Source organism: Magallana gigas, chromosome 5, assembly GCF_963853765.1.
Source record: "Magallana gigas chromosome 5, xbMagGiga1.1, whole genome shotgun sequence".
NCBI classification, from domain to species: Eukaryota; Metazoa; Mollusca; class Bivalvia; order Ostreida; family Ostreidae; genus Magallana; species Magallana gigas.
In genome coordinates this window covers 50,104,391-50,132,210 of record NC_088857.1, presented here as the reverse complement: position 1 = coordinate 50,132,210, position 27,820 = coordinate 50,104,391, and the positions used below count along the sequence as shown (strand labels likewise).

At 33.6% G+C, this 27,820-nt stretch overlaps 1 protein-coding gene across 1 annotated transcript in view; it reads left to right on the top strand.

Moving 5' to 3' along the window:
* LOC105341546 (tRNA (guanine-N(7)-)-methyltransferase non-catalytic subunit wdr4) overlaps positions 1–27,820 on the top strand; it is a 36,104-nt gene that overhangs the window by 1,561 nt on the left and 6,723 nt on the right. The window contains exons 2-5 of the mRNA XM_066086147.1: positions 508–591; positions 11,176–11,337; positions 23,199–23,355; positions 25,191–25,303. Coding sequence (XP_065942219.1) covers positions 508–591; positions 11,176–11,337; positions 23,199–23,355; positions 25,191–25,303 — 516 coding nt within the window. The remainder of the gene's footprint in view (positions 1–507; positions 592–11,175; positions 11,338–23,198; positions 23,356–25,190; positions 25,304–27,820) is intronic.

The following is a 27,820-nucleotide window of genomic DNA, read 5'->3' as shown; positions in this document are numbered from 1 at the left end:
TTTTTTTGTCAATTTAATGGGGGCTATATTTCACATCATCCTTTGTTTTGTTAATAAAGAATGTCAATCAAGATATCTAAATGACTGCCCCAACTGTAGTATTTCCCTATCTACTTGGGGTGCGAATTAGGGGGACAATGGTATTAACAGAGATACCGTTCAGTTTTCAGTTTATTTTTCACTCAACACCATATATCACTCAACACCATATAATGGTACAAGAGTTACATAAACAAGACCAAACATATTTACATATATACAATAAAGTTGTAAAGGTCAAGAAAGTAAGTGGGGTGTACAAACAGTATGATTAGTATGAAACACAATTTTTTTAATAGTTAATTGAAGACATGATTTCATAGAACTTTTTAGTGTTAGGAGAAGAACAGTAATATGTATTCTAAAAACTGACTTTGTAATTTACTTAATGCCTTGCATTCTATTATAACATGAAATTAACATGTATATATAAAACAAATATTGAAATTCAACTTTTTCTCTTTGCAGTGATGGTGCATTAGAGAGACAAGACATTGATATTGAAGAAAAAAGATTATCCTCATTGAAAGAGAATGCACATGAGGACAATGGGTAAGACTTGAAGGATGATGACAAGAAATGTAATTTGACCTGGATAAAATAAAAAAGGGAATGGTTATATGTTTCCTCAAAGTCATTCTTAATTGTGAATTTATAATTGACCAAAAAAGAGTTTTATGCATTTAGATCTCTTTTATCAATTGGGTTTTGGGTATTAAGGTAATGGTCCATACCCAACTGGATAAATAAAATGCGTACAGAATTTTTTCATATTTTTCAAACGTGTATCTGCGGATATGTTCTTATCAAATTTTACCCTGTTGGCTGGTCCATCGGTATTATAAAAGCTAGGACCGTTGCTAAAAATAGAACCGATTGCGGAAAAGGGCGCTTTTTTCATACATAAAGAATATAAGCCTAAGCCTGAAATTTGACTTTCACAAAATCATTTTTTGACTTATATCCTGTGTAAAATAAAGGAATTATTATTTAAAAACAAATTTTTTTTATGTTACACTTGCTTATTTATAAAAAAAATAGATAAATCTGCTTACAAATTAGATAAAATGAATAAATTTTCAAAGAGAATTTAAGCTCTTATAATTTTATTTACGTACAGAATTCTCTAAAATTTTGATATTCTTTAAAACCTTAACGCCCTTAATCAATTGGAAATAAAATTACCCTAGGGACCGGCCTTTTCAGGATCACAATTGGCATATTTTTGGTAAAATCATTAAAATATATATATTAAAAAAAGATCCGTAAAAATAAAAACTGTGCATTGTTTTATTATTTCATAACTCTAGAAAATATGTTTTGATTATTGTTGAATAGGAAACATGATTTAAACAAACTGTTGATTAATCTGTATTATTTAAATCGCAAAAGATGGTTTCTTTGGATATCGGTAAGTATTATGGATCGAGATCGGTATTTAGAAATTGCAGTCACATGCGTGGATAATGCTAACTACCTGATATATGCCTTCAAGACAAAACCTCTATTCAAACTTTTTTTTACTGGTTTTAAAGACTGTTCTTATAATGAAATAACTTCTCTTCAGCGCATTATTTTAATTTTAAAAACATTTTTTTTGTGGAAAATAAATCTATGCTTGTTGCTAAGCGAAAAGGATAAAGATGATATAGGTCAAATTATTTCCCCTTGTGTTTTTATCTCCCTTATGCACTGGAATATAGATCTCGGTCAGGATTTCATTTTGGATGTTTATGGACTATCAGGAATTAATTTTCAAAGAATTGAATTAAATTCAACCTTATAATGGATTGATGTTTATGCAGGACAAAAGTAAGCGGTCTAACGTGTTATATTTTCAAAACGAGAACGCAATCGACAGAACCCAGTCATGTTATTTCGCTGATTAATACCCCGGTAGGCCTAATTGATTGCAGTTGTCAGGATTTTTGATATATTTGTTTTGAATCAATTTCTATGTCAGCTTGATTTCTTTGTTTTGAAATACACCTTTTAACGTTAGGTCTCAATTAGATCGGGCACAGATAAAACGTAATAACGCGTGAATTACGTCAGACGTTGTTTTGTGACGTATGGATAATTACCTTAAGGTTCCTCACTACATCTGCTGTTTTGAGAATCTCTTTCAAGGTGTAGTGAGCAACCTTAACTTTTATCATTTCATTTTTCTTCTGAATTGTAACTTTCTTCATGTCTTTTCAAAGATATAAAGAGTGAATATTGTCATACATGATGATGAGAGATGGTTATTTTCATCAAATTTTATTCCTCTAGCAGAAATGTTTAGCAAACAACAAGTCTCCATAGAAACCGTATATTTGACAATTTCAGCCATTTAACTGCGATCTGCCTTATCCTGAGCAAACAGTTACAGATGTCTCCATCAATGTGGACTTAACCCCCAAGATATACAGCACAAAAATTAACCTTCAATACTTCTCTGTTGTTTGACTTGGTTCCAGAATGAAAAAATGGAGCTTGATAACAACATATTGCTTTATTTACCAATCATGCAATTCCCTGAATTTTGCTTTTCATTCTGGGAAGGCATGTTTAAATTTCCCTTTTATCTCACAATTAATACATAGCAATCAAAGTTTGCCTGCTTTACAGTGCATTTTCATTATTCATTGTCTGTTTACTTGTTTACCTTTTTGGGGGTTTAGAAAATTGAAGTAATATGATAGTATTTATATATGACTAGTGCAAATCCATCCATGATGTTATTTCAGAAGATGTTGCAGTAATTGTTGAATGCAAAAAATATTTGTTTCAAATCCCATTTTATTTTATAAAGAAAATGGCTCATTTGGGTGGTTTAAATATTAATAATTCTTACAAACAACAGTATGAATCCAGATATTCATTGCATTATATGTTCAATTTATGAATTTGGACATTCTGATAAGAATTGAACAAAAACAAAAACAATCACCTGGTATATATGGGACTGTAGATCGAAGGCAAAAACATCAAACTGATTCAGATAAACATTGGAAACAAAGATAAGAATTTCATTCAGTTAGTGGATTTGGACCAATATGTTGTACATGACAACATCAAAGATTTTTGTTTGTTTCTTAAATGATAAAAATTAAACCTTTCAAATGCAGAATTAGATTTTTATCCAAAGGATAATAGGGAAATGCATATACAGATCACATACCGGTAATTAAATGACATTTCACTATCAATGTTTTATACATGTTGAAGTCTATTTCTTTTAATTAAATCAACAAAGTGTTTGTGGATTTCTCTCTCTCTCTCTCTCTCTCTCTCTCTCTCTCTGCAGTTTAAGCTTAATGATATGGACAGTCTATGTATCTTCACTAATTATGTTTATGTCTTAGATCTCCATATTACCCCCACATTAATATATCATGTAAAACTCTCAGAACATGGACCGCTAGTTGAATGACAAACTTATGATTTAATCAATAGTTGATAATTAGGACCTGGCATGAACTGTTGGAATCTTTGATACTAATCTCTTGGCCTGCTTTTACTGTCTGATTTTTATATGTTGACCGAAAGGACACAGATTCTCTGTTTATAATGCTGGAAATCCTCACCACCCACTGTGCTTGCGTACATGTTATTAAGTTACTGACTACAATGTCTTTGCTTTGAGGCAGGTTGCTTCAGATTGCTTTTCTATAGTCTGTCCCAACTTATTGCTTCCATCAATTTTTGATGATTTTTTTTATAGAAATACACATACCTGTGAAAGAAATACTATTAAAACCGATGAAAGGGAATATGTCCAAGATATCTTCATTGAACAATTATCCCTTTTCACTCATAAAATTTCACAGGAACAAAAACAATTTTCTTACGGAGATAATGGGAAATGTTTACATCTTTTCTCCATTCGGAAGTACTCGGGATACCTCGCGCAATTTTTTAACGTTATCATCAGCTTATTAATGGCTGATGCAATGCAACATCTCCGTAGACTTTCAATTTTGGGATGTGTATTGAAACCTGAAGCGACAGAGGGGGCTTTCAAAACAAATAATCTGGACATTTTTCATATTAGTGGATGAACGTAGTTTGAGCACAAAGGTATTTACTACATGTATTATTGAAATATCAAGCAAAAAGTGGTGGAAGCAAAAACTCAGGACAGAGTATAGTTCTTTGATGCAAATAGATTAGACATGTAGAGTATTTCATTCTTTCTTAAAGCTGCTTGGTCCGATTTTATATCAAATTTTATGCACGCATTAAAACGATGGTTATGCTTAGTAAATGTATGCTAATAGACATTGCAGTAGTTTTCCCAGTCAATAAAGCCAAATTTCAATGAAGAAAAATACGTACAAAATTTGCTAACACAACAAACGACACAAAAGGGTACCGCATTATTTCGCCTCATGTTTAAGTTCACCCCTGATGACGAAACGGGTATGGTTGTATTACGACTTTGAAATTGCTTTAAATAAAGGTCAAAATGATCAGACAAATAACAAATAAACATGTGTACGTTTTGTTCGCTAATATTTCTGAAGTTTGCTTTCTTTACAATTGATGCATAGCATGCGGGTTGAAAAAACCCAATTATTCGGGCAACGAAACCAAACGGTTTCCTTTTCTAAACATTCCTGTGATGCATTTTGGTTTGTTTTTTCGTTTGCCCAAAAAGAAATTATTTTTATTTACTTTGAATATTTCTAACTTTGAAAGGAGACTGATTCTGCTGGTGTAAATAGGAGAAAGTCCATAACTTTCTAAGATAAATGGTTTGTATAGAAAATTTTTTTATACTGTAATAATAAAAAAATCGGACCAAGCAGCTTTAAATCAGAAAATTTCAATGATAAGCAATGAAGACTTTTGCCGTGTGACATTTTCAGATAAACCCTAAAAATAATATTGTAAACCAACTTTTCTTTGTTACAACTTTATTTTGTGATTTACCAAGTAAACTTGTTGGCAGTGACTAATTTTTTTGACTGAATGTTAATATCTTAATTATGTATAAATATCCTAAATGAGCCAAAAGGCCTTAAAGGACTGGTTCAAGGTTAGAATGTCTGCAATGCTGAGGTTCTTTTGAACCTTACAAAATTTTCTTGGATGCGAATTGGTTTAACAAAATTTTGTACCATCCCTATTTGTCCAGTATAGGTAGTTAAAGGTGTACCATCCCTATTTGTCCAGTATTGGTAGTTAAAGGTGAAGGTCTGTTGGGTGAGACCTAAAAACTGAGGCCCTGTCTCACAGCTGGTGCCTGCAGGATGGAGATCCTTTATTCTTGGATGATCCAAAACACTTTTCATTCTTGTACCATTAACAAACAGGACCACAAAGTCCTTCAAAATACTGCATGATTTTAACCTTTGCACTGCATAGATCCATCTCGAACATTTTAAAAAAGATATTGTCAAAAAAAGTTATTTCTACATAGACCTTACACCAATATTCTTTACATGTAATGTAAAAATTTGGAAGGCAAACTTGAAATGCAGTATAACGTGTACGTGGAATTTTGCCATTAAAATTTTTTTGTCAAACTGAAAGTGAAAAACAAACTGGAAACTCACAGTGTATTAGATTGTATTATAAAATTAGATGTTGTGACGGTGTTCAATATTTAGAGATAAGGTTTTCATTCCCCATCTGTCATACACAGTCCACTGTAAGATAACCCATTGTTTTTATAGAGTCAGAGTGATCAGTATTTGAAGCCTATATAATCAGATTAACCCTCAACAACTAGTAGAGGATGTTTTATCTTTATATATGTAGGTCCTAAAAATGTCATACCACTCAATATTTTACCATCTGTAATTACAGATTCCCTCCATGTAATGCAATAAACATGAATATTTAAAACCACCGTTCAGCATCCGTCTGCCTCATCATTTGTTAAATACACAAACTCGGATCCAGTTTTCAAGGAAAAATCCATTAAATCTTAAAGAAGAGTTAACCGTCTGGTAAATATAGACAAGGATCAGTTTGTTATGTATAGGTAACTTTTTCTCTCCTGAATTGCAGTGCAAGGGACACAGATAATTGAGTTAAGAAATTGCAAACGAATGTCAAGCTCAGAAAGAATAAAGTTACACAAGATGTCGCTTGCATGAAAATGGTGCTTCAACATTCTTTTGATCTGAGAAATAAGTGAAACAATTTAATTTTTTTCACTGACACTTTTAATATTATTTGAATATATTCCCTGCATATAAAAAATTAGGGTGCAAAGGGTACACATATTTGAATCACTATAGTAACCGATCTGTCCATTTTTGTCAGTTTGTCCCACTTTTATGTACAGTCCATTATTATAAAAAGAAGATTAGCAGAGACTCATACTTGGCAAAAGCTTGCGTTTGACTAAAGATGTGTCATGACTCTGGTCTGAGGTCAATTAACCAAGTCTAAGGTCATGTATTAGGAACCCTTGCAACTCTAGTCAGAAGCTCTTCCACTGAACTGCAGTCCATATGGCCCCAACTACTACTGTTACATTCACATGATATTTTATACTAGTACAATGTATATGAAATAGGCCCATCCAGGGGTGTTTATAGTCCTTTCTTTACAATTTTAATCTCTATGTTGGAATACATGTACATATTTGTTGTTCCTTTTCTTAATGTAATAACTTATTTTAAAAAAAAATCAGTTTCCAAAGAATATTTATATTTAATTAAGCGATCAGTAAGTGATCATTAAATGATTTTAACTGTCTGTATTAAAAAGGGATGTTCATGGAAATACTAGCAAGGAAAGGGCTATAAAATTTAATATTGAGTATTTTCTTTGTATGTGAAAGATAAAAAGGCAGCTGGTTTAAATTCCTATCATTAGAAACTATTGTATGTACTGGGATGGTCACGGATAAAGAATATTTTTAACAACAATTTCCGATGCTGAATTTTTTAAAGCTGATTATGTATATTGGTATTTTATCGTAACATTTGCAAATTAATAACCAAAAAAAATTCCTTGTCCTATGCATATTTCTCTGTCTTTTGCTCAGTTTGGCTTAAATTTTACCCACAGAGTGCCTGTGTGTTAAGGGTTGCAGTGACCTTGAGCCAATTTTTAAAAAAATTTAGTAGAAGATAATGGAAAACAAAACCTCTCTGTGTAAAATTCAAACCAGAACTACCTTACATCTTTGATAATATCCATTGCCAAAAGTATGACCCTTTGATTTTGGTCATCATCTCAGTGATGTCTAGTTTTACCTGTATATCACACAGAAGATCTTTTCTTAATGAAGGATTAAATGCTTCTTGACTGGTAATGTACTAACAAGTAAGTACTTTCTACCCTAATGATAACTGTAGACGCTGGCTCTGGTAGTCGCAAGTTTGAGGTGTGGTGTCTGCTCCTACATTATAAGTACCTGTTAATAAACTGTTATATGGTAAACATGTCCTTCCTTTAATATCAAACAAGACATAAAGTAGATCACAGCTAAGCCATTTTAATTAAAGCTACATCCCAGCCATCATGTTTCAGCGCCTGGTATTTCTTTGATTTAAGATGTATCTGAGAAACTTTTAACATAAAAAACCAGTGTGATCCGACTGTTTTGAATAATTATTGCATTATAGATAGCTTTAATTGAATTTGAAGAAACTGAAAGACCTACAGTAGGAGATTGACAGCCTTTTCAATTTATATTGCTATGCTGCTGGTAAAATGATAATGACTTTTTATAGCCCACAACCAAAGAATGAAATTTGAGGACCTGTCATTGGTAATAACGCATATTGATTTTTCTGGACCTTATGATCTCATACCCAGAATGAAGCAGAGCGGCCGAGTTTCTCCCAAGACTTAATGAAGCCCTGCTTTGCTCTGACGATTTGAATGGCTAATTGGTGGCCTTAAAAAAAAACTCAGCAAGTTTAAGAAATATTTTAGAATAGTTTCACAACATGCAATGTCGTAATTGGTGACCAAGATTCGTGCTGTGGTAGTTCATTTCTTGTTTAGAGCGCGTCATTGCCCTTGCATGCCATGACAGAAAATTCCGGAAATCATAATCTGTTGATTGCTGCCAACTATACCCTTTTGTAAACAAAATAGCCCATTGCCATGGTAATGGCGAATATTGTGTTATCAGAACGAAATTTTTTGTATTGTACTTTGGATAATTTTTGTCATTTTGATCGCCAAGATTATGAAACAATATGGCACGTATCAAGAAAGGGATGAAGTTGAGAGAGGCTGCCATAGTCAGCTCAGTGATTGTGACTAGGGATGCCCAGATGTTGTGGAAGGCAAATGTAGCTTAAAGGAAGCAGACTTGATTTTATATGATCAGTCATTCGAGTTAATTTGTCATTAGGCTGGGGGTTAAAATCTAAAGACAAATAATAACATTTCTCATTTCCTTACAAGACCTTAAGATGTATGTATTATAATAGTGCACAGGTTTAAAATATTTGGGGTGATGGATTGCCTTGTTTTTCTGTATAGTACTCAGTGTAAAGATCTTTTTCCCCATGACTGTTGTTTTTAGTAGATTTATTTGCAATTTCTTAAAATATATATATGATCTTAGAATACTGTGATAAAGTAAAGCTTGTTTTTCGATTTTGTAAAGTTTTAGCTCGAGACCTTAAATACATATGTTTGATATTTACATGGATAGAATTCAAAATTAAAAATTGATTATTCACTCTCAAAAAGCATTTGTTAAAGTCAACATTTCAAATGCCTGCACTTTTTGCAAATACACAATTTATGAGAAAAATGCGCATATGCATTCATATAGATGAATGTGACACAGAGATGACAATTTCTTTTTTGTGCTGGCCCATCTGTGACTTCAGAGGCATACAGTCTACAGGTAAACATGACACCGGCCGGTACAATGGACCAACAACAGTCCAACAGTACCTAGCCACAGCACAAAACACTAGGGGGGTAGGGGATGTTAGTGGAGGAGTAGTGTTGCGGTGACAGCTTCCCTGGAGAAATCAATGACCTCAAGATGTGGGAAGGTTGATGAAGAGGGACGTGACAATAAGGAACAATTCCGCTGCTGTCTCACCGCGGCCCGCTTATGTTACGGTTGAGTCATCCTCATTGGGTACAGAGTATCAGGGTCATTCCTACCTCTCACCTGTAGTTCTTGGTTCTCCCTGATTAGCTTAATTGTCGCTGAATATGATTGATAAGACTGAACCTGAACAAATGGTGAAAATCCCACACATTGAATAAAAACTGTTTTGTCCATATTGTGAATTTAAAAAAAAAAGCTTTTGATCCAAGGAAAAAGTCCTGCATTTGTGATGAAATTTGTTTAAGCCTGAAGAATATTTTAGAATAAGGGATATAAATGAACTGATTTTTTTAAAAAAATGTTTTGTTCTTAGAGTTCAGTTTAAAAAATAGATTTTCAGAGCAAGATTTTATGATACCTGTTTGCATTACAAAATATTTCCTTTCTCAATCAAAAAATAATACAGACATAAAGAAATAATTATATAAAAAAAAATAATCAGGAATTAAGGTGTTTTATGAAATCCTCCAAATTTGGTCACACTGCTCCATCAACTTTTACACTTTTAACAAGAGTGCAGTAATCAATAACCCAGTGCAGTTAAGAAAGCAAAAAACTTATTGGCCAGCCTGACCTCTATATAGTCTTTCATTTTCCCTTTAAAGTACTTGCATGTGTGGGCCCAGTTAGATATTGCAAACTAGATAAAACTTCTTATTGCTATGATGCTTCAAAGATCATCAGAGTGAAATCTCTAAGTAACAGGTGAACATTTTCTTAAGTAAAGCTGATTTTTAAAATTTTTTATCAGAGTTTTTTGTAAAAATAAAAAAAAAGACTGACACTTTTTCTCATTATAGAGTGAGAAATAGATGCTAGATCATGTTGTGGGCAAAGCAGATAGCATAAATGGTGACTGTAATTTATCTTGATGTGTTTTATTTGATTCCGATAAAATTTTATAGTGCATCTAATTTTGTGAGCATTTGTGCTTTTTATTAGTTTTAAAAACCATAATCACTTGATTCCAATTATTTTTCTAAAAGCCATTTATGTCTGATTACTTAAATAATGTAAGATGTTTTCAGAATGACGAAATAAATGCCTTGTATTGGACAAATTTTTCTAATTTAATGTTGATTCAGCTGTATTTATTAGATTGTGTAGTTTTATATCAATAACATATCCGACTTCCATAAATATCTTTTCTTAATGACAGATTATTTTTTTTTATTTGCATCTTTTATTCTTTATATTGTATATTTTACATCCTGAGCCGTTACTTTAATACTTGAGTAATTGAATTAAACAATACTAAATACTTTTGTAGTGCTTCATACCGAACATTAAGGTAGACTAAGTGAACAGGTATAAAACTGTGTCAGCAAATGACATACATTTTTTACTAGAATGATTAAACTTGGTGGATCCTTTTTTAATTTGAGAAAAATTGCCGAGAATGAAAGTAATTTTGCAGAATATTTGTAATATGGATTAATAAGCGTCCAGTGTGATGATTCATTTTGTATAGGAATTGCAAGTTGCCCATAATTTTGTTGTATCAACTGGCATTTTATATAATTTCACCACCTCTCCTTTCTTCTTGATTTTTATTGTTTGTAGTAAAACTTACAACTATATACAGTAGTTATAGCTATGAGTGACAAGTCTGTTTGGTTTGGGATATAGATTAATTAATACTCAGCTCTGTTGCAAGCAGCACACTCTAACTAAGCTAGGAGGGATAGGGAAAGTTATAGAGCAAGGATAAAGCAAGATATTGAAAAAGGGTTCAATGTTAGAAGCTGCAGTAGTGGTACATATAGATTAACCAAGGGGTGACCCCCATAGTAATGACAAATTTTACAATAAATCTATTGGAGTTGTATAAGCCCCAGCAGAAACTATAGCATGCCATCAATATTTTTGTAGAGAAATTATTGACTTGTTTTTCCCTGACAAATGGAAGAAAGGATCCATACTGTAGCTTAGTAGTTGAAGTCAATGATATTGATAAAATATTCTAGCCAGTTTTTTCCATGAATTGTCACATATTCCGTCCCTCATTGTGCATGTCTGTCCAGATGGATGCAGGATGTAGCCGGAGTGAATTCTGTGAGATGTGGAGTGTTTATGTGCTCATGTTTTTCGTGTTCTTCCAGGAAAGTGACAAAGTCTGCCACAGATATTACCAGTAAGGATGGACAGAATCGGATTTTAGCCTGTAAATTTTCTCCATCATGGAGGTACTTCGCTGCCTGTGACGATGCCAAGAGGCTGTATCTGTTCCAGTGTGGAGAGCGATGGGAACTGGTTAGCAACAGGTACGTAGAATTTTCTGAAGTCAGGTGACAGGGTAAGAATTGTTGGCTGGCTGTCAACACATCGTCAGCGGACAGCAGCTGAGGCAGGAAGCCTCACAGAGAGCCTCGGAAAGCCTTGTATCCCAGAGATTGGGCTAATAAAGCACAGTCAACACACCGGCACCAGTTTATTGTTTTGTGTGCTGGGTCTTATGGGGGTACTTTCCTTGTTTGGTGTCAAAATAGGGGAAGTGTGCCTCAGCCTCCATGTGTTTACTCAGCCACAAACAAGTTTCTCTCTCGCAGAAATTAAATACTTATGAGTAGTGGGAAAGTGCTGACGGTAAAAGCTTTTAATGTACTAAATATTTAGCCATTTCCTACTCCCCACAAAGACACAATTTGCACCCTCCAGCAATAAATAGGACGGGCTTTGTATGTGTGGTGAAGGCTGTGTAAACACTGGGTGCTGTTACGTGGAACTTTCATCAGCAGCCATTCTCACCATTGTGTCCTACCTAGTCATGCCACTGGTCTCTTCATCCATTTCACGCTTGACTGGCTAGCTTCAATGGGGAAAATGAGGCTTTAAATTATGAAGTAAAACAGAATGTGAAAGCAGCAGCATTGAGTGTACACTGACTACCCAGCAAATTTATAAACACTTCATCAATATTTTATTTCCCAGTCCTGACATATGAGTAATGTTTTAGGTTGGTTAATGGAGGACATTACAGGAGATCAAAATATGTCTCGTACATCACTGCTGGAGTGTCCCTGACGAAACCAGTCAATCAGAAAATAACAGGTCCTCCCTATAGAGAAATATGTATTCTTAATAATGAGGGGGGATTAGTGCATTTATATAGGGATATACTGTTTGTGTACAATTTACATATATAACAACAAATTATTGTATGTTTTAAAAATCCTCATTTGTATGTCTTGATGTGAAACAGCTACAGTTTGCCATAATTCTTTTGAAAAATTTATGGATACAATTTTCACTGTCAACAGAAAAAAATATATTTTCAGTTGTAGATATAATAACATGTATGCGCTCATTATGTACAGGTAGATTATTTTCCTCTAAGATAAATCACAGGTACTAATTTTAAAATTTGGATCACCTGTAATATCCTAGTTATATACCTGTAATATATATTCTAAAACTAAATACGATGTACCTAAATTATCACATAGACGATCGAGCTGTAATGAAAATGTCTAAATGTAACAAAATGTGTCCTCATGCTTAAACTAAATGTGCTAGATTATAGACAGTTGGACTTAGACAATGTTCAAAGAAGATGTTGTGGAAATTTGTTCTTCAGATAATATGAATATCCTTTGTGGTCTTAGAGCGTTGTCTTTATTATTTGCTGCCTTTCTGTCCATTTTTTACTGCTGTATTATGCATCTTAGTTATCATTGTTAGAAAATCTACCCGTTACTTTGTCGCTTTGACCAAGCCTATTCTGAAAGGTGAGATAAAGGTGGTGTCACTCCGCAATGTACCGTTAGCTCCATGAGACAGAAACAACTCGCTAACAAAACTAATAAATGTGTTATTTCCAGGACAACCAGATTTCTCCTCAATAATAGATTTGTAATTTGCTTTATTTTGAGCCAGAAGAACAACTGTCATTCATAAGAATATCAGTCGGTAAATGGTCAGTCTTTCAGCTGTAAACACTTCAATTAGAAAACACCAAATTTTAGAATTAAAAAAAAAACCCACTAAAAATAAGACTTGAAATTGTTTTATTTTAGATTAATACTTTTATTTTTTTCTATCCAAATTTTGATATTCAAAAGCATTTCAGTAATTTTCAAGAGTTTTGATAAAAAAAAATTGTTCTAAGCATGGTTACATGTATTTATGATGATCATAGTTTGTTACTCAGAGAAATTGCTGTGAAATATTTGCAGCTAAAGCTGCTGTAATGATGTATATTAATCTAGCAATTAAAAACATTTTCAGAAAAGCATGTTCTTAATATAAAGCTCCTTGTCCCTAACTTACAATCAAGTTCTTTGAAATTCAGTTTACCTGGATATCGATAGCTTTGTCCTTGGCCAGAAGGAACAAGTGGGAATATACAGCATTAACATTTAGATACATTTATAGTGATGAAACACATAGGTTGTGAACAGACAAATTACCAGTACAGGGATGGAAGGAGACTGTTAGAATAAAAATCTGTTCTCTTGCTCACCAGACCTTGGTCTTGAAGACGGTAAAACTTGAAGATGACAATAAAACACTAGAAATTCTTAGCATGACAGTTGCAGAAAACAACCCCAAACTCTCTTTGTCTGAAATGGTCTGGCAGGGAGAAAAATGTGAGAAACAACTTCAAGACATTTTATTTACAACACCACTGCATGCAAGGCAGCCTAATTGGAATATATGAGGTTGGAATAGTTCATTTCAGTAAATAAATACGCCCTGTCCAGCTTCTCCAAGCCGTGATGTATGAAGGCAACCTTTTATGTGTAATTTTCAGGAGGTATCTCCATAGTTAAACTGGTGTGTTCTAATTAAGACAGTGATAGACACCCTTCACTACGGTTCATCCATCATGTACTGACAAAAGCAAATAAACTTCTTTAGAAGGCAATGTCAGTGTTCCCACAATTCCCCTTCTGTGAGAGTCGGCAGGAGTCAAAATGGCCACTGTCTGGAGAAGCGAGACAAGATGAATCTTTCAGGAGAGACAGGGTCAGATTTGCTGATGAAGATGTACGAGTTTTCATCAGTTTGGTCCTGTCGATGCAAACAGATGGTGGTCAGTGTAGATTTCAGACCCAAATCAAAACAAATGTTGTCATGTTGTGTTTTTCAATATGTCTGCTGAGTTTTGGTGCTTCTGAATCGATGGAGGTGGATGGACTTAGTTGAGAATTTTAACCTTTTGACACTGGCACTCAATCTGGTCTTTGTGTACTACCAGTTTTTAACATTTGAAAACTTTAACACTGACATTCATACATTATTGCTTTGGTTTGCTTCCTGATACACACAATATGATAATTTCATATATTGGTAAAAACTACAAGAATTAGTTTTTTATAAACATCTATTCTTTCTGAATGTCTATAGTGTCACCTGTAGCATAGGGAATTGTAATGTTTCAATCTCCAGACATATATATCTGAGTGATAAATGTAAATTTGTCTGTACATTAAAGGTCAGGGTCAAATGTTTTCAACAAGGTCAAAGGTCAGAGATTGATGCATTTCATCTCCAAAAGGTTGTAAACAATAGATTGCGATTATTACAAAAAAAAGATAGAAATTTTTGGAATTTGCATCAATATGACCCTCTTTACTCAAAATGATGCTCTCTGGCCTATTAAAAATTATATCAAATAATAAAAGGTGTACATACCAATTGTATCCGTTATAATCTCAGTCTATGAACAGATTCTTAATGAGAAAATTGAAATGCTAACTAAAGTAAAAAATTAGGCAAAAATGATTTTGAACATTACCATAATCTTTAATGTTTGAGCATCTGAATTTATTCCAAATATATGGCATCAATAGTGTTTTGTAGGAAGGAAAATGAATCTCAAAAAAAAACAACCACCAAAATTCCAGTAAATAGAAGATCAGTTGAATGGAATTTAGAAAGAATTCAGCTAATCTTTGGGGCAGAGGTCTTAGAGTAAAAGAATGTAGTCTCTATGTATATGCTTAAAAGTACTGTTTTTATCCATTCGTACAGATGTAAAAAAGGAAATGTAGGCTTAGATTGCTTTTAATAAGCCATTTTTACAGACTTGCACACAGAGAAATATAATTCCTCAATTGGAATCTCTGCCTGATTATCTGTAATAGTCTTGGAGGGTTGGAGACGGCCACACAGAGATCGTTTGATCAGGTGACGACTCAGAGGGGATTCAGAGTACAGGTGATATTAAAGTACTGAATGACAGACTCACTCTGGACGTTAATCGTCAGCAAACGTGATTGATATTTTAGCTGGTACCATATCACACAAAAAATTAGACCTCATTAATGTTAGCAGCCATTCCCCGTTTTCTTTGACACTTCTTCATATGACAGCATTGTAATTTTTTTCTAAATAATACATTTTGTTTGTGAGAGACTAGCCTGCTAGCTTTAGATTTACATTTATTTGTTATTTATCGTCCATAAAAACATTAGTAAATTACCATCCTCTTAATATTGTGTTAATTCAATTTGTCATTTAAATGTGTTTTCAACTCACACCTAAATACTGATAGCCATGGAAACAATTACATTGAGTGCAGTTTATTTACAGGTAGAATGTAATTTAAGCACTTTGTCAAGGGTGTTGGTGGAAGGGGTGGGGGTGGGAGGTACACTATCTCCATTAAAGAAAGCTCTTGCATTCAACAATGTAAATAGAGGTCCATAATAATATCTCCCACAACATGGAGCAGCTATTTATGTGTACCTATCTTATCTAAACATCTGTACATGAACTAAGAATGGTTTCTCTCCATAATTGGATCGCTTCGTATCCCTGGCAACCAGAGGTCATTTGAATGAAAATGACTTAGGGGATTGGTGGTGGTTCTTGGACCATGCAGTCCACTTCTGCCTCAGCTGATTAGTGGAGTTAATTATACTCGGTGTAATCGGCAGGCCCAGGAGATATAACATGCAGTACCCACATACAGTATAGTTCCCTCTCCGTCGTCATCAGTCGGCAGATATAACTCCTGAACATTATCATAACATGTCAGTTCTGGATCAGCCCCTGTAATTTTTCTGCAGATGAGCATCTTCTCATGCATGGCAAAATTGATAATCAAATCAAACCATTTAGTTTAAATTGTGTTACAGCTAAGGATGTAGATGGACATGTTAAAAGAGTCTTTTTCCCTGTTTGGAGGTCAAATTAGATAAATTTATAGAAATTTTACTGTTTTGCTTTATATTCAAAATTTCTATGATATAGAACAGTGTGCTTCAGCAATATTGTCGTAGTGTAGCACAACTTTGCTATATGGAGCTTTCATGGAGTAGAATGTAATTTACATGTAGATTTTATGTATGCTACTGGTAATTCTGAACCACGCCATGGTATTTTCTTCAGTAACAGATTTGTGACACAACTTTATGTTAGGAAATGGAAACATGGCACTAAAAGTGAGTTTCCTGTTTTTCATGAGGTCTAAGTACCTTGGAATATATATATTCCACAAAGACCATTGTGTGATCTAGAATTTCTAGGCCTGGATGCTTGGTAAAAGGATGGAGTCTATATTTACTCACTGGGATCCAGCACAATAACTGACGTCACCCCCAGCACTTGGAGAAGGCCAAATACGGGCTTGTTTAATACTCCGGCAAATAACATATTGTCTCCATGAAAAACCGGCTGCTGAGACGGGGACAATGGGTTTAAATGTTTGATGAATAGCCGCAGTGTAAATTGGTATTTGTTTAAGATTTGTCTATAGGCTGAATGCTTTTGACCAACTCTCTTATGTTTAAGTGTGCCCCAAAACAAAACAAAAAGTCTTCAAAATCCATATATTGATGAGGATTCTGAGTGACAGCTTGAAACCAAATATTTGTTTTTATATACTGAAAAGTGTTTGTTGAATGGGTCATCAGAATTGAAATCCAAAAAAAGGGAAAAAAGGAGAGCAAAAAAATGAGAGAAAAAACCTTTTAGTGCCAACAAAATCAAACCAGAAAAAATTGTTATGCTTGTTTATCTAAAAAATTCAAAACAATGTTTTGTTCTCCGAGTACATGTACTATAAATACAATGGGCTAAAGATGAAGCACAGGATAAGAGTAGCATATTCTTTTGGTGTTATCAGAATTCAGGCAAAACACATAAACATTGTGTGCTAGTACATACATGTATTGATTATTTGAATCTATAAGAAATTTATTATGAGTTCATACATGATAATAAATTTTTGAAAAGAATCTAGCTTTAAAGGATAACCATAAAAGAAGTAATAGCGGTTAATATGTTAAAACTTCAATATTTTTGGACCAATGTTAATAACTTATTGTCTGTTCATCTTGATTAAATGATTCCCGGCCATTTTTGTAAGTTCTCAGTCCAGCTCTGTGTAATGGTCCTATGAAGGAGAACTACAGCCTCTCTATCTCCGTGATCTGGACTGTACGAGGGGCGAGGACTTTATCTACTCCAGTCGTTCCTGATTTACACCAGCCATAAAAGACTCTTTTTCAACGCTTTCTGAACTCCCGGGAGAGGCTGATAATTACTGATGGCACTGTTTTTTTTCATGTTTTTGCCCCGTTTTATCTTCTCTTTACATGTGTATCAGCAGCCAGTGGTAGCTTCGTTTCCGTGGTGATTCTGACTCTGCAGAATGCTTCACACAGCACCGACTTGTTTGGCTGTGATTGGAAGATAAGGCCCTTCTTTGTGGGACTTTAAAAACATTGTGAAAGAGGATGCAATTTTTTTTCTAAAATGATGAATAATTTAGATCTGCTATGTAGTGCATACAGTTTGTTTGAAATTCATATTTTGTACCATGCTCTATGATGTTCTTCGGTATAAACTGATGTCATTGGCTGTCAATAGTAGACCATTAATATTATTAATTGCTTTGAAGCTTTCTGTTTTGTCCAGTCCTTGCCACATGATAAATATCTCTTAATTGTTTTTATGTTGGAATTTTATAAACGAAGAAGTCTTTTAATTTGAATGCATACAAAGTACTTTCATAAACATGCATACACTCAAAATGTTTTTACCCATATATGAACACAGACTACAAAGTTTTCTTGATCCCAATTAATTTATTGTAACAACTTATTACTCAGATCATTTCTGAAGAAAAAAATTCAGGCTATACAATACAAATACAATTGAAAGTAATGACATAAAAAAGCAATTAATAATTCACTTATTAATATTATTCTCCTATGGCTTGGTATTGTTTGTAAAACAACATACAAATGTATATGAAAATAAATATGAGGTAAATACAGATACCTGGGTGATTAAAAACAGTTTCTCACCTTTTATGATTGTATGTCATGTTTTTTTTTCAAATTGTTGAGGTGTAATTTTTTTGTCCCCTTGGGAACATTATTAAAACCAGAATCATCACAGACCCTGGGGAGTCTTGAATGCACTCTGGTGCAAATTTTTAGAATACACATATTTTAAAAAAATCTTATATATTTAAGTGCACAAAATTGTAAGTCCAGTCGTTTGACTCTTGCTGCCTCTTTTATCAAAGGGTAAAAAGTACTTTTTATTAATTTTTGTCACATTTCTTAATATGGAAATTGAATATGCCAGTAATTCTGATTGCAGGAAATAAATGATTTTGATGACATTCTCGCTAGTTTGCAAACATCAATGTAATTCTATAAAACATGGATTTCTTCTCCAGCCTTGATAAAAAAATATCCCTTGACAGATTTTCTTTTTCAATTAAATCAGGTTTTTGTGTGTATAGATCAAAGCTGAGATTTTTCTTGTTTCTTGGAGATTTTATTGTGAATCAAGGAACTGCCTCCAAACTCGTAGGATTAAGCCTCTGTAAAAACCAAATAAGGATCGAGATGTGGGTGCACATCAAACTGTTAACCAGTGAAGATCAGTGATGTACGCAATCTTACTTTGTCATCGAAGGGTCCTGTACAAACGTACAGGGATTGCTCATTTGAATGACTGCAAGCATTTGTTGATGGTTTCACAGGTGTAATGAAATCATCCTCCCAGAGGTATGTTTCTGTAAGCTAATGGAAGCCTCAATACAATCAGCAGTAAATGGGGGGACCTATAAAAGGAGAGAGTAAATACGTGGGTAATGAGAAAGTTATACAATAGTGTAGGAATATAATGGGTCATTTGTTATTATGTAACCTCATGTCCCCGGACAATGTAAGTATCTGATTACTGGAAGAAGAGGGCAGATGGTAGCTGCTGCAAGACTTTTATGGAAATGTTTGATGAAGTAGCTGCTTGGTATATTTCCTGTTATAGAAAGCCAAGTCGTCCCTGCTAATAGTGATATCAAATTGTGAGCGGCTCGTTTGGAGAAAGGGGTGGGGCAGGGCATGTGAAAAGGAGTTTAAAAAAATATTCAATATGGGTTAATTTGTAGTTATTTGAAAAAATGTGATTTAGAATCTTTATTTTCCTAATGGAGTTGTATTAATTGCTTGAATGTATATTTCATTAAATTTCTGTAGGAAAATTAAAGAGCTTAATTAAACAGGACACCTTCATATTATAACATACACATACTTTATTTTGCAATGAACAATAAAATTCAGCTTCATATACATGTATAATATTATTAAAATATTTTCACAATCTTCATCTCCAGTGGAGAGGGAAGAAAACGACAGCAGCTACTGATCTGCAAGTTTGCTGTTTGAAACCTGCTGAGAAATTTTACCTTTCTGAACATTTTTTCAGTGTATTTATTTTTTTTTTTTTTTGGTCATCATTGTACAGTTTGAGAAATTAAACTTTGAATTGATCTGCATTTTATAAGAATATCTCATTAGACAAGGTGTTTCATACCACCTTAACTGTAATAGATATAGATGATTATATCATGAGAGAAAAAGCGTTACGTCCTATTTGAAGCAGTACAGTGGTGATCAATACATTTCTGTTAAGTACAAGAAGGACAACTTCTGGCTAACACGTAATGTTGAGGATTACTGGGGATCATCAAAAAGTAGTGGGAGGCAATTTTTATTTAGTCCTTGGCGAAGAAGAACCAGAATTCCATATGACATTTTAATGACAATTCTTACTCATTGGGCAAGGCAATAAAAGATGTATATTGTTATTAACACAATGCTGACATTTTGTTTTTCTTCCTTCTTCAATAATATGAGAGAGACAGTTTGAAGCAAGAGTGTATAAATTGTGAATAACAATGAAATTTATACATCTCCTAGCATCGGTTTTACTATACTGGTAACAATGGCCATCATGTGAAGGGTCAAGCATTCAAAATCCAATAAGTTGGTGGGTTTTTTTTTACTCTCTAAATGCAGATGGCTGCACATTTAGGTCTTTAATCAGAAATATTTTAGGTAAAGATGTAACATTTATGATGTCGTTATTTATGATTTCAAGCATATTCCAGCTCCAGGTATTTTAAGTTGAAAAGTAACCTCCCAAACTATCTCATTAGTGTTAATTACATATTTCTGTGCTAATTTGAGCTGTCAGAGCAAAGAGAAGTCTATGACAGGAAGATTTAAGGCCTCCATTTACAGCCTGATTATTTACCAATTTACTCCAACCACCCAGGAATTGTCGACTAATTTGGTCTCACCTTTTATTCTACAAAGTTGGGGACATTTTACAGGAAGGGAATAGGATGTTTTTATGTCATAAATTTGTCACAATGAAAATTTCTCCCCTTTTTAGCCATGTAAGAAGTTACAGTAATCATTTCCAAGATGAAAGAGAGGTTCTGGGACTTTGTAGCCTAACTTAATACAGTAAACCGAAAAAATTAACGAAAATGGTCGGTTCTAGTTCATTTGCTGCTTATGAGGCAAAGACTGCTTAATGGCCCTGCTAAATTACCCCTATTTTAATGCTGTGAGATTTCCATGGAGTTTGGTACACACTTTTTAAAATTCTGTTAATTATGCTTTTCCATTGAAAGTGTACATTACGTAGACATACCTGCCAAATTATTCTCACGTAAATTGTAGCCATCTCTTTAATTTCCGTTCCAGCTCTCATGCACGTTAGAAGTAAGATTATTTCAGCTATGAAAATTTTTCAAATGTTCAATTAATGTCAAGTGTTTTTTCTCTTGTTACTGTGCACGTTTCAAAAGCAGCCTTGCATTTGATACTGGTGCCATTTTCAGTGAGTCTGCAAAACATTATAATAGTTGTTTGATTGCTTCAATTTGTGGCATTTTGATTAAGTTGTCTAACAAATGACGAATTAAGGTCCTTCTCTCTATTTTGTTTTGTGAAAAGCAAACAGACACGCTTGACTGGATTGGGTTTCCGTCCCCAGGATACATTAGAAGATGTGGAAATGAAAACGCAAAGACTAAATTGCCATACTTGCACTCATTAACCGAGCTTTGAAGATGTGAATAGAGAATTTTTTCCCCCTCGAAAGAAATAGATATCTTCACATTATTTAAAGTTATTTATTTATCCTGTAATCATGTACGCTTTGATGTAAACTTTATCAATAGTTAAAAATTATATTTTTCAAAATTTACAAAAAATTCTGGATGCTTCACTGTCCACATTGAAAGACACAGGTGTCCTCTTTATAATGCAATCATTGTGACTATGTTATCCACAAATAGATCTTTATCCACTGATTATAATTTAGACATGTCTCTACAGATAATCATTGATTTTCTTTACCTGTCACCTCCCATAATGCAACATACAGCATATACTAGTATATTCTTACGCAACATATTATTAAACATTGATGCAAGTATTATGTTGATGAAAAAATACATGAAGGGCCATAGAGTACCTCTACAACCTTTGCTGTTATACTATAATCATGGGGAAATTAACATACGTAAATTAAGACAAAATGCATCTTATTATTTTGATATTTAAACATTCAAAACTTCATTAAGCAAACTGCATGTAATCCATAGCAAACTGAAAAAACCATGGTATAAAAAGATCTGTGTATACGTCATTCACTATCCTAGAGGCTTAAAAAACAACAACATGTTGATGACGACAATATTAATTAAACTAGTGTTGTAGCCAATACCTTTCCTTGCATGAATCTTAAGTCTCTTTTATTTATGCAGTAAACAAATGTCAACAAATTGCTGCCATTAAAAATCATTGTAGTTTGTGTTTACAATAGAAAAACCAATAAGCAGATTTGGTTAGTAGTTGCAATTTTAAAACCAATATTCTGTCACACAATCTTTGTTTACATTATAATGATGCATGTATTGGAAAATATGTATAGATAGGTACAAGTACATGTAGTACCCTATTTTGATGTTGAACATCATAGAGTTTATTGGAGTATGTGTGATTACTGTAAAAGCACATATTTTAGTTGGGAGAAAATTCTTTTTAAACTAATACAATTTCATCGGCATTTGATTTCGTCATATTGTAATCCCTAAAATGTATCGCAAATCAATTAATTAATGCTTGGGTTTAAAATTTGTCTTGGATTTAATTTTGTTGATGTATACTGCCAACAAAAATAACAAAATTAAATCCTCAACAAATATTTCTGCTTCTACAGTATTTGAAACAAGAATAAGAACATTCAAATTGTTTTAATGATAATTTATTAATGCACCTGAATCCATTTAAATAATTTCGGTGACAGGCAGTCATCAAATTGATGAAAAATTTCAATTTAACTATGATTTCCTAAACACCTGCATTATGTATAGAACCAAATGAATCAAAAACAAAAAGAGAAATTGTTGTTTGCATGGCATAGTAGCTAATTAAGTCATCTTTTAATTTTTTACTTATTCTATGATCTCAGGCTCAAAATTTCATACAATTTTTTTTTAATTATGAGACTATATCAGAAAGATAGATAAATGTTCCAATTACAGTTTAAAAGTTTCGTTTATTTAGATAACCTTGAATAAACATGAAAGATATTCAATTACATATATCATGGAAAGAATTATGCATGATGATTTAACTTAAAGGTTCTTGCATGTGAACCCAGAAACATCTTGTATATGAATATGTTGGTTTTACGGTATCCAGACAAACTAAATGTACATGAACTAGAAGTTGACAACTAAATTACTCATTGTAATGGAAGTTAACTCATAACTTCTCTCAAATTATCATTCTATTTCTTATACATCTATAATAAACTAAACTAAGTCAGTATAAATCTGTACTTTTTACTTGGACAGGGCTATATCCAGGCGGTGCACGGTTTTGACGTTTACCAAAGATGAACAGGATGTCTTAGTGGCAGACAAGTGGGGGGATGTTTTCAGATTCTCTGTGACTGACCCCCAGAAAGAGGGACTACTTTTACTGGGGCACCTTTCCATGTTGCTGGATATTGTAAGTTTTGAACTATGTCTTTGTAAAAAATTTGCCCAGAAAAAGTGGTGTTTAAAGAGGGATAATTTAAAGTTGCAAGAAATTTAAATCCACCCAAAAGACAACGATGGCAAAAAGGGCGAAAATAGAATGGGCAAATATTTCCCTGTATACAGTATTCAATATGAAATAGTTCTTGTACACATTCATATTTGGGTCTAAAGAGTGGAATACTGATCAGTAGGATAATGTGGAGTGTAAATAGTGTGAAATTATTTAAAGTGGCATGGTCACGATTTTGGTTAAATTTTATTTTTTCTTTTACAATGCTTTAGAAATGCATTTCTAATGATCAATGAAAATTTGAGTATCGGTCGAAGAGTTATATGGTAAGCAAGCTACAGAGCTCACAATTCTTTCTCATGTAAACAAGGCGCATGACCTGTTTTGTTTACATTGGTTACATAATGCAGTAAAATTTCTTTTTTCAAGCTGATTTCTCTCTTTTGATTTGTTTTAAGCATAAATACACAGTTTCTAACATTTGTCACATTCATTTAAGATCTAAAACTGGCATTTTTACTTCCAATATTCAAAATGTAAACAAAAGCTTTGTGTACATGACAGAGTATTGTCAGCTTTGTATTTGCTTATAACACGACGAATGAAACTCAAATTTTGGTTGACTATAAGAAATGCCTAGATTACTGAAGCGTTGTAAGCATTAAAAATGGAAATATAAATTTTGACCAAAATTGGGGCTAAATATTTGTTGATTGTAATTTTATATTTAGAATTCATGGGGATGTAAATTCATCGATAATTTGTTGGTTTAGAGTACCTACAAAATAAACAAAAATGAACTACTACAAATTTTGATGATTCTGCAGTAAATGGATCATCAAAAATATAAACAAGTGAACTGTTACATGTATACAAAAAATCTCCTCAATAATTCTTTGTTATTAATTGTACATTAAAAAATATCTTATTTCGAAATATTCAGTGTGATGTTCAGATAAGCATTGTAGCCCAATGGACTCTTAGTAAATGTATTACATTTATATATTTAATCCATAATATTGAAATAGTCTGTACTGCCAATTTTTTAAATATGAAAATAGGTGTGTTTTGTAGATAATTTCTATTTCTGTAAGTGTTTTATTCATGAATATAAAACTTGTATTAGTGGTAATTTTGCATGAGCTGGTGTCAAATTTTACATGAGCTGATGTCACTGATGTTAATAAATCTTTCACGAGTTCTTACATGTGTGGCAGTGAGTTGTTATCGGAATTCATGACGCGGAAATAATGACGTTTTATTTACGTAGTATTAGGTTTGACACCTTGATCATGGACAGTGTGTTGATAAAAACATATCTTTTTCATTTTCTATTAGTAAATATCAAATTGTAAGTTTGAACGTTTCATTTAATCTAACAATGATAGATATGCTCAAAATGCGTGATGACGTTAATATTTGTGCTCATGGCACATGAATTAGCTACCTGTAAGTGTATTTATATGAAATTGACTGTCACATATTTTCAATTCAATACATTAGGAGATATATACATTGAATATAAATATACATATATGTCTGTAAAACATCATCTTCACTAGCCAAGGTTTTTTTGTCCTTTCCTCTCACCATTTGCTTCACCAGCTGGAGTACATAGCAGAACATTTCAATTAATTTTAAGCAATTGTTTTATCTGTTTATTGTTTTTGAGTGAGTATAAAAATGTACTTGTATGAAAATTATAATTTTTTTCAAAAATTGTTGACAGGAAATTATATGCTTACTTATATATATGCTATGAATAAAATTCCACAATAATCTTTTGCTTTCAGCTGACAACAAAGGGAGACAAATATGTAGTGACAACAGACAGGGACAACAAAATAAGGATCAGTGAATACCCAAATTCATACAACATCCACACCTACTGTCTACACCACACAGAGTAAGTACTTATTACATCAACATGCACTGTCTACATTACATTGAGTAAGTACTTATTAATTGTGCCCACACACACTGTCTACACGACACAGAGTAAGTACTTATAACACCCATACACACTGTCTACACCACACAGAGAAAGTACTTATTACATCCACACACACTGTCTACACCACACAGAGTAAGTACTTATAACATCCACACACACTGTCTACACCACACAGAGTAAGTACTTATTACATCCACACACACTGTCTACACCACACAGAGTAAGTACTTATTACATCCACACACACTGTCTACACCACACAGAGTAAGTACTTATTACATCCACACACATACTGTCGACACCACACAGAGTAAGTACTTATTACATCTACATATACTGTCTACACCACACAGAGTAAGTACTTATTACATTAACATGCACTGTCTACATTACATAGAGTAAGTACTTATTACACCAACACACACTGTCTACACCACACAGAATGAGAACTTATAACATCCACACACACTGTCTACACCACACAGGTTAAGTACTTATTACAACCACACACTGTCCACACCACACAGAGTAAGTACTTATAACATCCACACACACAGTCTAAACCACACAGAGTAAGTACTTAATACATCCACACATACTGTCTACTACACATTCTATCTACACGACACAGAGTAAGTACTTATTACATCCACACACACTGTCTACACCAGACAGAGTATGCACTTATTACATCCATACATTCTGTCTACACCACACAGAGTAAGTACTTATTACATCCACACACATTGTCCACACCACACAGAGTAAGTACTTATTACATCCACACACATTGTCCACACCACACTGAGTAAGTACTTATAATCTCCACACACACTGTCTAAACCACACAGAGTAAGTACTTATAACATCCACACACACTGTCTACACCACACAGAGTAAGTACTTATTACATCCACACACACTGTCTACACCACACAGAGTAAGTACTTATTACATCCACACACACTGTCTACACCACACAGAGTAAATACTTATTACATCTACATATACTGTCTACACCACACAGAGTAAGTACTTATTACATCTACATATACTGTCTACACCATACAGAGTAAGAACTTATTACATACACACACACTGTCTACACCACACAGAGAAAGTACTTATTACATCCACACACACTGTCTACACCACACAGAGAAAGTACTTATTACATCCACACATACTGTCTACACCACACAGAGAAAGTACTTATTACATCCACACCACACAGAGAAAGTACTTATTACATCCACACACACTGTCTACACCACACAGAGTAAGTACTTATTACATCCACACATACTGTCTACACCACACAGAGAAAGTACTTATTACATCCACACACATTGTCTACACCACACAGAGTAAATACTTATTACATCTACATATACTGTCTATACCACACAGAGTAAGTACTTATTACATCTACATTTACTGTCTACAGCACACAGAGTAAGTACTTATTACATCTACACATTCTGTCAACCATACATTCTGTCTACTCCACACAGAGTAAGTAATTAATACATCCACACACACTGTTCACTACACACAGAGTATGCACTTATTACATCCATACATTCTTACATTCTTACACACCACACAGAGTAAGTACTTAATACATCCACACACACTGTCCACACCACACAGAGTATGCACTTATTACATCCATACATTCTGTCCACACCACACAGAGTAAGTACTTAATACATCCACACACACTGTCTACACCACACAGAGAAAGAACTTATTACATCCACACACACTGTCTACATTACATAGAGTAAGTACTTATTACACCCACACATACTGTCTACACCACATAGAGTAAGTACTTATTACATCCACACACATACTGTCTACCCCACACAGAGAAAGCACTTATTACATCTACATATACTGTCTACACCACACAGAGTAAGTACTTATTACATCTACATTTACTGTCTACACCATACAGAGTAAGTACTTAATACCTTCATATGCACTGTCTACATCACACAGAGTAAGTACTTATTACATCCACACACACTGTCTACACCACACAGAGTAAGTACTTATTACATCTACATTTACTGTCTACACCACACAGAGTAAGTACTTATTACATCTACACATTCTGTCAACCACACATTCTGTCTACTCCACACAGAGTAAGTACTTATTACATCCACACACACTGTCCACACCACACAGAGTATGCACTTATTACATCCATACATTCTGTCCACAACACCCAGAGTAAGAACTTATTATATCCACACACACTGTCTACACCACACAGAGTAAGTACTTATTACATCCACACATTCTGTCTACTCCACACAGAGTAAGTAATTAATACATCCACACACACTGTCCACACCACACAGAGTATGTACTTATTACATCCATACATTCTGTCCACACCACACAGAGTATGTACTTATTACATCCATACATTCTGTCCACACCACACAGAGTAAG